The sequence below is a fragment of the Rhinichthys klamathensis genome, unplaced genomic scaffold (genome assembly GCF_029890125.1).
Source record: "Rhinichthys klamathensis goyatoka isolate OS25496 unplaced genomic scaffold, OSU_Roscu_1.1 h1tg000305l_1, whole genome shotgun sequence".
Classification (NCBI taxonomy): domain Eukaryota; kingdom Metazoa; phylum Chordata; class Actinopteri; order Cypriniformes; family Leuciscidae; genus Rhinichthys; species Rhinichthys klamathensis.
In genome coordinates, this window is record NW_026606824.1 from 354,963 (window position 1) to 369,481 (window position 14,519).

At 39.6% G+C, this 14,519-nt stretch overlaps 2 protein-coding genes across 2 annotated transcripts in view; both read right to left on the minus strand.

Annotated features, from left to right (window-relative positions):
• Positions 1–1,124: 1,124 nt before the first annotated feature.
• On the minus strand, positions 1,125–6,655 carry fbxo30b (F-box protein 30b). Its single transcript, XM_056270674.1, has 3 exons — positions 6,470–6,655; positions 1,493–3,841; positions 1,125–1,328 (listed from the first exon to the last, which is right to left on the minus strand). Exons 2-3 carry the CDS (start codon positions 3,794–3,796, stop codon positions 1,125–1,127), a joined length of 2,508 nt encoding a protein of 835 aa, XP_056126649.1. The 5' UTR covers positions 3,797–3,841; positions 6,470–6,655.
• A 4,664-nt stretch (positions 6,656–11,319) lies between these two features.
• LOC130104203 (serine-rich adhesin for platelets) overlaps positions 11,320–14,519 on the minus strand; it is a 57,615-nt gene continuing 54,415 nt past the window's right edge. The window contains exon 57 of the mRNA XM_056270673.1: positions 11,320–11,734. Within this exon, the coding sequence (XP_056126648.1) occupies positions 11,460–11,734 (275 nt within the window). The 3' untranslated portion in view covers positions 11,320–11,459. The remainder of the gene's footprint in view (positions 11,735–14,519) is intronic.

Sequence of the window (14,519 nt, forward strand, 5' to 3'; positions counted from 1 at the left end):
CACACCTATAAATATTATATTAGACTCGACAAATGCTCACAGCACACATTTAAATGCAGATATGTAAGTTAGAGCTCTTCTTTGTACTCAAATATAGTGTTACCTAAGCTTTCCCTCACTCACTCAATGGGGAACGCAATAGCAGAGTGTCTTGCTCCAGGTTAGTGAGGATACAGCGGGCCAGAGCGCAGACAGCCACAAATTTCAGTACAAATATTGACTCTAAATGTTGATATATGTTTGGCATGCTAACCTGGCATGCTGATATTGAGTGATATAGTACTGGAGAATGAACTAAAATTGTTCAAGGTGTTTTAGTATGAATGCCTCAGTACATATCGAGTGTCAAAAGTGATTGAATCAGCTGTAGTTCACTCTGACTTAAGATCCACTGGTGCAATTTCCGGATGAAGCCGTTAAGGTAAAATTGCTGTAAATGAAAACCCTCTTTTCTATGACAATGCGATAGAAAAAAACAAAAAAAAAACAAAAAAAAAAAAACAGCGGAGCAGCTCTCTTACTCTGTAACCCAATATAGATTCAAGCCCTTGCATTCTTAAGCATGACAGCTGTTCCCAGATCAGGGTGAACTGAGCCTGTCTGCAATGTCAGCATAACACAGAACTCACAGACAATCGAAGAAAGCGTCCTTTTCAAACGATATCTTAACCAAACCATGCAAATATCCTATAGTGTGGATATGTATTGACAGGAACCAGAAGCCATTATCTGATAATCTTCACAAAGATTCCAGAGATTACCTTGGTGTGTCAAGACAAATAAATCAAGTGTTATTCGACAGGTTGAGGCTCATAATTCCGCACTGAATTAAGCCTTGTTTCACCAATGTTTACACTCCCTTGAACCAGTCCTCTCTCAGCATTGGTCTAGATAACAAAGCATGGGTGTGTGTCAGAGGAGTAGATGATTTTAGTAGATGAACCATTGCATCACACACCATCAGACCACACTGATCTTTCATATATTATTAAAAAAATAATCTTAACATCAAAACAAAAAAAAATATTTTGTTTCCTTTTATTTACAGTGATAGTATATTGTAGATTGAAGAGGTTAGATATTGTAGTGTTTTAGTTATGTTTGCAAACTAAGATTCTGTAGTGTTATGACACTGGCTTGAGAACGGACCGAAGCGATCTGCCGTCGCGCGTCAGCTCTCTGGTCGTGCACATGCAGGGCAGAGGAACCGCCTCCACTTGGCGGAGGACTTCGTTGTATGGGCATCGTTTCAGGTGGTCAGCCATGCTAGTGATGTCCGCAAACTCCCACCTGTTAACCGGGCTAAAGGCTGTGCTGAACCGCCAAACCTGCAGGAAAACAAAACAGTTACTAGCGTAACCACTTAACAATTGGATGGTAAAACTTGTTACCTGCTCAGACTGTTTCTTCCACTGAGTTTGGAAAAGGAGTACAGCCAGTCATGTGCAAACTAACACAATTAGCATGTGGCCACTGTTCAGACATACTGTACCTTGTCTTTTATCTGCCAGGATCGTCTTCCATCCAAATATTGCTTCTTTTCCCACTGAACCACCACCATGCCACGGCTCTGTAGCAGACTGGCACAAACATCCCTCATCGTACGAGACACCATTGACAGCTGACACAGGCCAAAGCCATCCAGAAATCGGGCTACATGTTGAAGTACTTCAAACGGCAAACCACTAAGGTGATCGCACTTAGGTACTATTACAGGTTTTGAGATGGGTTTCACCCCAAATGACCTGAGGTGGCGGTCGTGAACAACCTTTGACCCTTGAGTGGATGGGGAGAGTCTTCGTTGAGAGTACGTACAGCCGTAATACGCTAACGGACAACGGTGCTCCATCCAGCCATTGAGTCCAGAGTGGATATCTCCATGAACATTTCGGAAATGCGAGAGGAACTCTTCTCGACGGAAGAGCTGGCCGCACTCAAAGGTGAACATGGAGCCCTCTCGTGGAGCCCAGCTTGGGCGAGGCACAAGCTGCTCCAGCGTCAGATCGAGCCGAAGAGTGCAAAACGGACTTGGCTGTGAAAGGCGAGGTGCGGCTCGATCGCAAGCGGAAGCGGACGCGACCTCTCCCACCATCGTACTTGTTGCCAAGATGGCAGCAGGGAAACTAAACGTCTGGGTGCCGAAGTCAACACGTGTACCCCCAAACGCATAGACCGTGTCGGATATCCTCCGAGCCCGTGGCGACTCCTCCAGGCAGAACAGAAGAGCTGCCGCCGTAAAGTCAATTTCGCCGAGTCCCATGGGGTCGTCCACTGGCTCCTGATCTAAATCTGATGTGTCCACAGCTTTGTCCTCCATTTTGCAACGTGGATTTCTATAGGGAAACACTTCGGTAAACGACCCCTTCCGTCCGTTAAGTGCAAGTGGCATAAAATTGCGCAGCAACTGAAGGTTTTGGAGTTTCCTCTCAAAAGCCCTATCTTCAAAGTCTAATGCCATCACAGGTAGCATGTTGTCTCTCTGGACGGTCAAAGTCTGAGCATGTATAGGCTGCTGCAGCAATGGGGCTTGTGATCCAGAGGCCTCCTGGATCAAGAAAGCGTGTTGGTCGTGTCTGATCTCTGGTCTATGAGGAACTAAAGGACCGACAAACTCCCGAGAACCTCGGGACTCTGGATTTTGATGGTGTTCTGTGGTCGATTCCATTATTTCATCTACAATACTATGAGAGCCATTACAGAAACCTTGCCTATCTATGTCTCCTAACATGACTGGGCAACACTCACCTGCTGCCTCATGAGCTACACCAGCTAAAGTGGCTTCTCCACCATCAACTCCCCCAACAGCCCTAGGCTCACCATCAACCTCCGAAGTAACGTCCTTCATATCAACATCTGGAGACTCCAACGTTTCTGATTGCTTACCATTCTCGTTAATTGTCTCAGTGCCTTTGACAACATCTCCTAATGCACCGAGCGCAGAGGCCAAATTCCTGCCAAGTTCCATGAGTTTTTGGTGCTGTTGAGGCTGTAGATCCTCCTTTAGCCCATTGACTCCACTGGCTATTTTATCACAGCTGAACCCGGCATCTTCTCTCATCCTCACCTTCTCATGCCGTTCCCCATTGCGCTCTGGAAGTGCAGCTGACGCATTAGTAGTTGTACAGTCTGTTTCAGAAGAATTGAGGTGGATCAGGACGTTAAGAGCTGCGGCCAGGCTTTTGGTTGTCTCAACCGTGGTTTGGTAGAGCCCCCCGTAATGTTCTTCTTTTAGACCATTAATCCCATTGGAAATCTTGTCTTTTGAACAGCCAGCCGTAGGCTCCATCTCAATGTTCTCCACCTGAGCAACTGAGACTAAACCAGGCTTTTCACGTTGTCCTACTGCCTGAGTCTTTTTCTCTGGTCCACTAGTGGGAGCCAGAGAGACGAGTTTAAGTGATGCTAACATGGTGCGCTGGTCCTGAAGGGCGAGCGCCATGTCAAGCTGCTCCACCTCATCTGCTTCTTGACTCAGTCGCTCATACGAACGATAATCCTCGTAATTCACTGGCCACCTATTCCACTCCATTGTGCAGCACACCACACCTGCAGGACACACCTCAAGGTGCTCCGCCATCTGGCCACGGGCCAGGGTAAAAGGGCATCCAATGCTGTGGTTAAGACATGGCACCCTTTCAAGCGGGCACAGCAGCTTGTGTTCAATAGCCTTGCAGCTGTGGAAGATGGCACCGCATACAAGAGGGCAGGTGATGAGGTCACAGGAGGTGCCGGGTTCAGGTTTTACCATGCATCGCCTGCTTATGCAGGACATGCAGTGAACATGGGGCTCCTCCATTGTTTAAGATGACAGCAGCAAGATGCAAAAGAGCAGTCTCAACCACTGTAAAACAATGAGAAAAACTGAGATTAGATTCATCAACATGCAGGCTGTATTATAAGTGAATTTTGTAGTAAGTGACAAAGCAGATCACATCAACTTCTAAATGTAATATTTTAAATCTTTATAGGAACATTCTTGTGGCAAACAGACAGCACTTTTCCAGAGACAAAATTGACTAGTAGGTGCGTAGTTTGAACAGCTGGTAGACTAGTCTGCCATTAACATAATGTCCCGTAGACACAAACAGGAATAGAGACAGCACAGGAATCTTAAGACACATTTTTTAAACTTTTCTTGAAGTAGGCTATTTACTTTTTTTTTTTTTTACTTGACAATATCTTAAAGTATTATAACTTAGTTCATGCCCAAAAAAAAATTCATCTGCATGTTGGTTAATGACATGATGTAAATATTGTTGTGTCCCAAGTGCATCAAATGAAATAATTTATTATTTTAAACTTTTAAAATAATTTGATAAATTCATGACATGTATCAATTTATTCTATAAATCTTATTTAGTTTGAAATCAAACCCCCTAAAATGTCAGGTGGCGCAACCGTCCACCACACAAATGAACAGACTTAAGAAAAGTATTTAAAATTGTGCCTTAAGAAGAAATTCAAAATAAAATATTATGGCATAATTTTATGTTTGAAACCTTTCATATAAACAAATTGTAAATATCAGTAGCTTTAAAGCTTTTAAGACCATTAAAAAAGTTTTGTCAGGGACAACTGCAATCATGGGTCTTTTATTATGAAGTGAAATAACAGTCAGCATGATAATGCTGATAATGATAATGCTCCAAAGGGGACCAACTGATCCTTATTACATAGAGAAAATGTTTGTAGATCTCTCTCAAATACTGATAAAAATAGCTATTTTCATGTATGGGTTGGTACACTTTCCATGTCAGGTGGCGCAACCAATGTAAAAATAGAAAATGCATTTTTTGGATATTTTAATTTAAAATTCTCAACTGGCTAAATCTGATTATTCTTTTTGTATCAATATAAAACATAACTTTGTTATTCAATCACAAATGATTACAGTGTTTCTAACACTTATTCTATTCTATCTATAGTGTAGCCTTTTCCAGTTCCTTCATTCTTAATGTGATGTCATGTGATTTATTCTGTTTTTGATCAATTTACTACTTTACAATAAAGACTGTTGACTAAAACAATTCTATTATTCTAAAAATTTTATATGTAATAAAAAAAAAAAAAAAAAAAAAAAAATCAGTATTCAGCATATTCCGGCGTTATTAATGTCATTATGAATGTTGTGAGTTGGCACAACTGATATTCATCAGGTGGTGCAACCATGTAAATTCTTGATTTAAACCAACAAATAATAGGTGAAAGTGAACAAATGTCTGAAAACTAGATTGTGAATAGTTATTGTATTAAATGCATTACTGGTATACTTGTATAATACTGGCAATTATTCTGTTTTTAAAAGTAAAACCGGCTGCTAAAGATACAAAATACCTGGCCACTAGGATGCAATAATTTTAAATTAATATGAATAAAATAGACAAACACAAAACAATAACGTGTTATGCACTGTAGAGCCTCTAAGGGTTACTTTGCTAAGATTTCACCAATAAATAAAATTATGAATATATTTATTTAAAGACTTATTTAACAATTGAAACTTGTTTAAATCCATTGTTCCCGGCTCAAAAATATGCATTACATAAATTAAAAAAATATACCTTTTGAAGCTTTATTTGTCATTGACCCATGTGCAAATAGACTAACAATTCTTATTATATATAAATAATTTAGGGGTTCAACATTATTTGTCTTCAAATTTACAATAGGGCATCCAATGTTCTGGATGCTGTTAGATTTTTATTTTTTTAATTTTATTTTTTTAAAGGAGTGCATTACTTTAAAGGTAGTCAGGGACACTTTTACCGTCATTTCAAAACTAATAAGCTGCCCACATTTATCTGAAGTTATTCTGCGACACCTTATGAAAGCTGGGAAACTAAACTTTAAAATATCCACAATAATGGACGTCTTTAAATCTTATAATGAGACCCACAGCTGTGGTTGTCATTTCTCTCACTGAGGTTACTGAACTTTGCAGTGCACCCTGAAACAAGCATTATTCAATAATGACAACCTCTCTTGAGCTCCTGGCAGACTCCCTGCCTCCAGCTTTATTGCTGTCTTGATTTTATCCAACAGTCTTCCAAGTTAGCATAAACAAAACTGGCCCACTTAACTCATGTGTTGCTGCTGTCCTACAAGTCTTTTTACCAATGACACCACATTAAACCGTGAACCAAAAATATACAGACAGTCTTTAAAGCTTCATTAAACTTACTCATAAAGTTTCTCGACACACACTAGTTTTAATGTTTACAAAACAATAAGTTGGTAAACAGATATTTGACAGAAATGAAAACCTTAAGCAACCACAAAAACTTAATGACACCTCAATACAGAACAGAATGAAGTTAAGAAGTGTCCTCGTGATTGCAGTAGTGGTATTTTGATCTTTATTTAGTTGATGTTTAACTTTGTTTCACTTTTTTCATTATTTTCTAAAGAGGTTAGCCTATATTAGCTAGCTCAACTTTCTGCCTTCAGTCAACATAAACAAACTACTCACCTTCCCACAGACTATGTCAACTAACTCCCCGCGTTTCTCACTCACGCCCCTCGCGTGCTTTATCACTTGTCCGGTTTTGCGGTGAAACGGGACACTTTAGCACACTGCTGTATGATATTGTACACAATCATCACCGTTTGTCCTGTCCAAAAATACTCAATCCGGCAGGGACGCGCGCCGATGACATCATCACGCAAAATAAAATGGGCGTCATGACGTTAGGTTTATTTTGGCCGGATTATGGTTACTGGAAATGTTTGCATTGGATATTTCTGTGATTTTTGTTAATTGTTTTGCCCCTGTTCTTCTTATCATTGTGTATAGGCCTACTATACGAATTTTGGGGGTTGATGGATCACTTTAGATTGAAAAATTATTAGGTTGAATGATTTTTGGCATTTGTAAGCGATTGGGTAGATAGATTATAATAGCTATTTTTTATTGTGTCTCTTTAATTACATTTAACTAATATATAAAATGAAGTGTTACAATTTTGCCATGTTTCCCCCCCCCCCCCCCCCCCCCCACCCCCACACTGACTTTTTATAACTTAGCCTATACCCGACATAACCAGAGATACTTTACAAATTAATTCAATATTTATGTGTACAAATGTTATTTATGTATAAATTAATTTATTTAATGATCAGATGACATAGGCTACCGAATGTTCAATGAACATAGCCTACTTGATTTTTTTTAAATGGCTAGTAGTCAAAGTGAAAAATTGAAGAATCAAATTAAAGAATCATGTTTTATTTAAAACAATAGATACTTACATGACAGTGACAAGTCATTAGGTGTGTTATACTTGATTTGCGGCCCTGTGCAGACCGATCGGTGTACGATATTAAAGTACCGTGAGAGAGATTAGAGATGGCTCTGTATGCTTTCAATTCGCTCTCCCAGTACATTGAAGTCATAAACCAAATCGGTCTGCACAGCGCCATTTTCTATTTTCTTCAATCCAAATTATAGCCAACCAATCAGGGCTGCGTTTCTCAGCCCAGTTCAGTATCACTAAGAGACAAGTGTCATCAGGATGCTTGTGGTAAAAACAACAAGTGTGGAGAAACTTTGAAAATTAGCCAAAATATCAATGAAATTTAAATGAACCTACTGAACAACAAGGAACAAGTGAGACTGAACCACAAAGCCATATATATTTGCGTGAAGGAAGGAGTTTGACTATTCACAAGTAAATTAGATAAAGACAAAATGGGGCTATCCATTCATGTAGCCGTGTTATTGTCACAGTCTGAAAAAAAAAAGCCTTGTGGAAAAAAAATGTGTTCAGAGATGCCCAGGCAGGAATATATGACTTTAGCCCAGATTTCTGCCCCAATTTACAGCGTCTTAAGGAGTAGATTCTGCCAAAAGTCTGAGCCAGACTGCATGTTGGACAGTTGGCGATGACAGATTTAGCTAAAAATCGTGTATGATGCGCACAGACTCTGATTTTTAAAAAATATTTTGAGTCTGTTTTAGAACACACATTGTTTTCATATGTCATTTATGTAGGAACAAGCCACATGTTTCTGCATGAGTTTGTCGAGGTATGAACGACTTGATGGTTGTGTGTGGTGCCCAGTTCTTCTTCCTTTTCTTTTTCTTCTTATGGTGGTTGGCAAAAAAGCGATGGGTGTATTCCCACCCCCTACTGGGCTGGAGTGTGGATCATTGATAAAAAAAAAAAAAAAAAAAAAGGAATTTAATTGCCTTCTAAATCCTATTAAACTGACCTAACTTTCTTAAGTATATCATTAATGCATTGTTCACTAGCCAAAAAATAAATGAATAAATTAGGCAAATGCTTAAGAGTCTATGTTTGGATCATTATTGCAGTGATTATTATGTTTCTAGCATGTTATTTGTTTGGCGACAGTTCTTCAGACCCTAATAGATGGAGTGTGTACTAGCTTATCATGTAAGAAGACACATCATGGCCATATTCCAGGAGGACGATGTCAAGATTCATCAGGCTCAAACTGTGTAAGAATGAGCTTTCCTCATGGTTATGAGGAGCATGAAGAATCATTTTCACACATGAATTGATGCTCCTCTGAGTCCAGACCTTGCATTCATTGTAAGTCTGTGGGATGTGCTGGAGGAGACTTTACAGAGTGCTGGACTCTTGCACTGTCAATACAAGATCTTGACCTAAAATGTATGCACTTCTTGATGGAAATAAATATTGTGATGTTATTTTTTTGCATTTATCAACAATTTTCTGAATGTGAACTGCAAATGTCAGTTTTGTGTCTAGCCATACCCCCAACACATTGTATCACATACACTTGTTCTAAAGGTTTGTATAGCTGTAATCTTACACTAAGACATTCTCTCTTTTTTGAGAAACATAACCTGTTATCGACACTGATAAACGTAATTTTTCAGTCCAATTTTACACCTCATTAGTCACACTCTCCGTACTTTTAAACAAAACATTCCTCCCTCTCTTCCACAGGCCTCCGTCATCCGCAATCAGAGACTTTTCAACTCCTGCTCCAACCCTTGAAAAATATTATTAATCATTATTACACTACCTTGAGAAGTACCGTTTTCGATATACCATAGTATTTTTTGGAATACGATGATCCCACCCTGACTTGAAACTATGAATCCAGTTAATCATTTTCCTTCCAATAACCATCTTATCCATTCCACTAAAAAATAACCATTCTTTCCATAATGTTGCACAGATTAGACGTTAGGGCAATAGGCCTGTAACTAGACGCTGCTGGTCCTTTCCAGTTTTTGCAACTGTTTCCAAGTAGTCGGTAGAGGTTTTATTAAAAAGGCTATAACACAATTTATAGCAAGTGTTTTGTGATGCACAGTTTTTCTCTGTAAATATTAACAGAGTCGACAAGTGTGTGATGCCTTTCTATCTGTTCATATTTTATGTCTTGTAGTGTACTTTACCCTTAAACCAACTCATTGAATATTGCTTAAATTGGAAGAAAAGTATATACGTAGACTAGCAAACACTGTGACAAAAATGACCCAATTTAGTTGTGGCAACACTATGCCATTCCTCCAGCTGTCCATATTTGCTGGGAAAAACTGTGACACATTTTTTTTGGCCATGACCAACTTATTGAGAACAAATGAAAGGTACACTGAGATAGTATGCTAGATAATGATGATAACATCAGGATTTTTTTTCCCCCACAACTGATTTAAATATAGCTGCAAGCAGCAATTTACTGGTTCAGGCCTTTAAGCACATGCGTAAAAAGATATTATGTTTTATTTAGCAAGCATGTAACAAGTTAGATCATAAGATCATTTACAGCAAATACAGGCAATTTACCATAGAAATGTATGGTTTTTAAAGCTTTTTTAACAGTCATAGAGCCACCTATGATCCGATCTCAATAAAAGTTTTCATGCTTGTTTATGTGCTAATATCATGAAGTTTAGAGTTGTCGTTAAGGATTTATAGGCTTTTTCTAAATGACCCTGATATGGCTATCCAAAGCGTAATGTTTAGACATTTTTGATAATTATTGACCTAGAGAGTCCATAGAATTGTGCCGCAATGATTTGCAAAAGTCCGTTTTATTTGAGATAATCACAAATATTCAATGAACAATTTGATTGAGGCAATCAATTTGGTTCTTGAGGCAAATTCGTTCAGTATGGGGAGATCTAACAGATGATATGCATATTGTGTGTATGTGTGAAACACCACGTGATTCAGAGGCGTAAAACTCGTTAGTGCCACCTAGTGGCCGATTTCTTTCAAAATTCTTACAGACCTCTAGGGCCATGAGTCGAACATGCCCACTGAGTTTCTTTCCGATAGGCCTCCGTTAATCGTGTCTAATAGGTGGTCAAACTTCATTGACCGATGGCAGCCATGTTTTTTTGAGGTGCGCCAATGGCCTCATAGACAATCATGGCACTTTGGACAAAGACACTGCATTTTCAAGTATATCAGACTTAGGGTTGTGTAGTTATAGCCATGTTTATGTTTTTTTCCATGTTGTAGGGCCACCAAGTGGCCAGTCGCCATATGCTTTTTCATGCGACCACAGAATGAGCTCTAACATATGTGTGTCGAGTTTAGTGAAAATATCATTTTGTTCACGAGTAATAGTCATTTTAGTGGCTGCAACCACTTTTAACATTTTGGCGGCCCTTAGAGACAGTGAATCCGAATTTCTAAATCGCACTGGTTTGGTTCTGATAGGGCCAAAAACCTAGGACTAGGTCGCTAAAGTAGGTTTCATCAAAAAATCCAAAATACTCGAAAATTCGCCAGGGCGATGATCGAATCAAGGCATGAATGGGGTGATATCTTGATTTCAGATTGTTAAAGAAAAATCATGCAACATGATTTTAAAAGAAGAAAAGCACGTTGCTTTATAACGGGGGATTAAAAGAAAAGATGAAGTACATCGCTTGGCTATTCATTTGAACCAAAATGTTTGAAGTTTTCATTCACAGACTTTAATTCTTTCGTATGGCTTTTTGTATAAAAGTACTTATGCAAGTTGTATACATCAGACAGAAAATACAATGTATAGTTTAAAAATAATGCTTGATAAATTAACCATTTATTTGATCTAACTACATAAAGATTGAATCATTGTATGATCTGGTTACAGAAAAGTACTTTTTAAGATAAATGGAAAACTTTCTTAAAAAACTATGAGTTACAACATGTTTCTACGGTCAATCAATGTATTCTTCAGATCTATTCTTAATTTGAAGTGACCTTGTCTTTGCTTTTCAATCGACAGAAATGGTTATACATTAGATATATCATCACAGAAATTGTGTAATTTGTTAATTAGAAAGGATTAGGAGACATAATCAGTCAAGGATTTGTTTAGATTTTCTGATAGGCTGATTTTGTTTTTCTTTTTCATAGTGATCATGGAACATGAGAAAGAGAAGATGCTAGTTCAGCAGAACTGAACGCCGCTTCGGTTGGTTTTGTATCTACATTCCTGTACAGTCCACCCGGCAGGAAGCCAGTTTACTCAGTGGTGACACACAAAGGCTGGGAATAGGCGCTCTGGATGCTGTCGTGTTTGGCAGACACGATGACACAGTAACGTGTTGCAGGTTTTAGGTCAGTAACTGTAGCGATCTCAGTCTTGTACACTGACAGGACCTCCTCCGCCGGCAGAGACGGGGTGTCCTCTGTTAAGATCAGAGTGTAGGAATCCGCCCCTGTCACCTGAGACCACTCGACCTGCAGTGACTGTCCTGTCACATGAGCAACCTTCACCTCAGGGATGGACAGTGGGTCTGTAGAGGCAACAGCATTTGATTAAATATGTGACTTCAGTTTGCTATATAATGCTATAAGAACATGTCCAGGAAACATTTCACCACAGCAATATCTACGTCTATATCTATATATATATATATTCATGGGTGTACTGTACTTGTTGTACTGCCTTTATGGTGAGTTTTTTTAAACATTGTATCACAGTATTCTATAAAGAGGATCTAATATGAAAAACACAAACATCCAGACATTACTATTCTGTCCCAAATGCGTGTTTCCCATAAACAGTAAAAGAAATGGAGACAGATGCTTTAAACTCCTCAGATGTAAGTTATTCTAACTCCTTGACAGTTATTCGCTGTCAAAGTGACGTCAAAATGAATGGGAGTCAATAGGATGCTAGTCTCAGCCTCAGACGTCACGCCCACGGATCGTTGGCTAAACGTCTGATGCATATGGTCAGTGGCATAGCAAGCTTTTCAAAAGTGTGGGGGATGGATGTGGTCAGGGCTGTAAAACTATGGTGTGTTGACTTCTGTCCCTGTAGGGGGGTTCGGGGGTATATTCCCCCCCCCCCCCGAAAGAAAAATTTGTACATTTTAAGGTTAAATGCATCAATCTGGTGCACTTTGAGAGTTCAAAATTACGAGCTTCAACCGGCTTCGACCCACGAACTGTGCACACTGAACAAAGAAAAAGCATTGACTTGTACCTAAAGATCGAGGGCTCAAACATCTTTTTAGTTATGATATAGAGTCTCAGTCTACATTACATTATCACTGGTGTTTTAGAATGCCAAACATTTATTATAATAATATAATAATGATTTATATAATTATTCCTATGATGGAAAATCCATATAGCCTATAAATATATGCTACAGTATAAATTAAAATGAATATTTCAAAAGTATAGAATAGGAAAATTACAATAATTTTGTCCTAATTTCCCACTTGCAAGAAATAAACACTTGAGCTTTTATTTTGGAGAAAACACCAGATCACCATGCTGATCGCGTGAGCAAAGTGCGCACTTTTCTTTAAATCACGCAGCACAAACAGAATGCCTACTTAAAGTATTGTGCTGTTTAGTCTAAAAAACGAAATATAATACCGAAAACACTCGACATGTTAACAAAACATAAACAAAACATCTTCCCAAACACATATCAAGCTTATTTCAAAACCTCGAAAGCATAAACACTCATTCAAAGTACCTTTAAAAGGGAGATGTAAATAAACATAACCATAAGTTCCCGCCTCCTCAGCACGAGCTGACTGAAAAATCTCTAACACACCAAGAGAGGCGGGACTTAAGGCAAAACAGCCAATCATCAGCTAGTCACACTCAAAGCCGGTGTCATGTTCGAGAGGGAGGGGGAGAGGAGGAGCCGCTGCGAGCGCACACACAGAGCAGCCAGAGAAACGGAGGAGCGACTGTAGTGAGGCGTTTGTGCAAAACTGCGGAAAAACTGCAGAAAAAGTGCGGGTGTTGAACCCTCTCACCGGGAAAAGTGTGGGTGTTAAAACACCCACATCCCCCACGGGTGCGACGCCCCTGCATATGGTACACTTAACTAGAAACACTTCAGGAATGTCGAAGTCGTCATCTGATTGGTTGAATTTTATCGGATTTCCGGGGGGCGCGAGTGTCGCGTTTGTTTTCGGTCCGCCGGGAAACAAAGCGCAGACGTGTGATTGCGGAAGAAAAACTGTTTTGTTTACATGAGTGACAATAAGCATTTATCAAGATCAGCTAAACGTAGGATTCTCAAAAGTATGCGAGGTTCACGGGATAGACTCTTGAAGTTTTCTTCTCCTTCTTTGATTTTCTTTGCTGACTGACTTGTTGCACGCCGGTCTGTCGTTGTGGGGACTTTCCACGCACCGAAACGTGACGCTGAACGAAACGAACTGTAATTGGTTGTTTGACATGTCGGTCAAACGGCCTTATGGGCGGGCCTTGGCCAAAGAAAGCTGCTATGAATTCCAGACCTTCAGCCGTCAGTCTGAAGGTCTGGCTACGCGAGACTAATGGAATGCTAACAGCAGGTGAAGGCTTGCTAGCCAATGGCGGCCCCCAGGGAGGCTTCCGTTTTTGGCAGATGGATTACCACCTTGGTGTTTCCTCTTCTCAAAACTGACAGATAGCTAACAGGAGTCAGAAAAGGTCAGAAGCAAGAGTAAAGTTGAAAGTTTATTCTGTTTCCTCTTCTTTTGTAAAAAATGGTTCTCCAAGGCACAAAATTTAAAGGAAACTGAGAGACGAGATTTCTTGACCAACCGCTTGGAGAGAATTTGGAACACTGCAGTTATTTCCTGATTAACCTCTAAACTAAGAGTCACATGATCCGAACCAACCACTAAGAAAACAGTTCACAGTTATCAATGTTCATTTTGTTGTTACACCAAAATGCCACAAAAAAATAACAAACGAATGTGTGCCCTGACACTCCTCACCTGGTATTGATTAGATACCACTATTTGGCCCATTTCTTGCAACTCTCTTTTGTTGCTGCTGGTGAAAATCTTGGTTACAAGGGCCATAAGCATCCTTGAGGATGACCACATCGCCCTCTCTGAGATTTCGCAGATCCTTTTGCCATTGACTTCGGCTTTGAAGCGTTGTGAGGTATTTACACCTCCATCTGTTCCAGAAAGTGTTGGCAAGATGTTGGCAAGACACCAGGCACTGTTTTGTGCGGATGGGCGGCCGGAGCGCGTTAAGAGTTTTTCTGTGTTAGCGGCCCCTAAGTTAATAACTAATGATCTTCGCAATGGAAGTGAATCAATCAAAACTAAC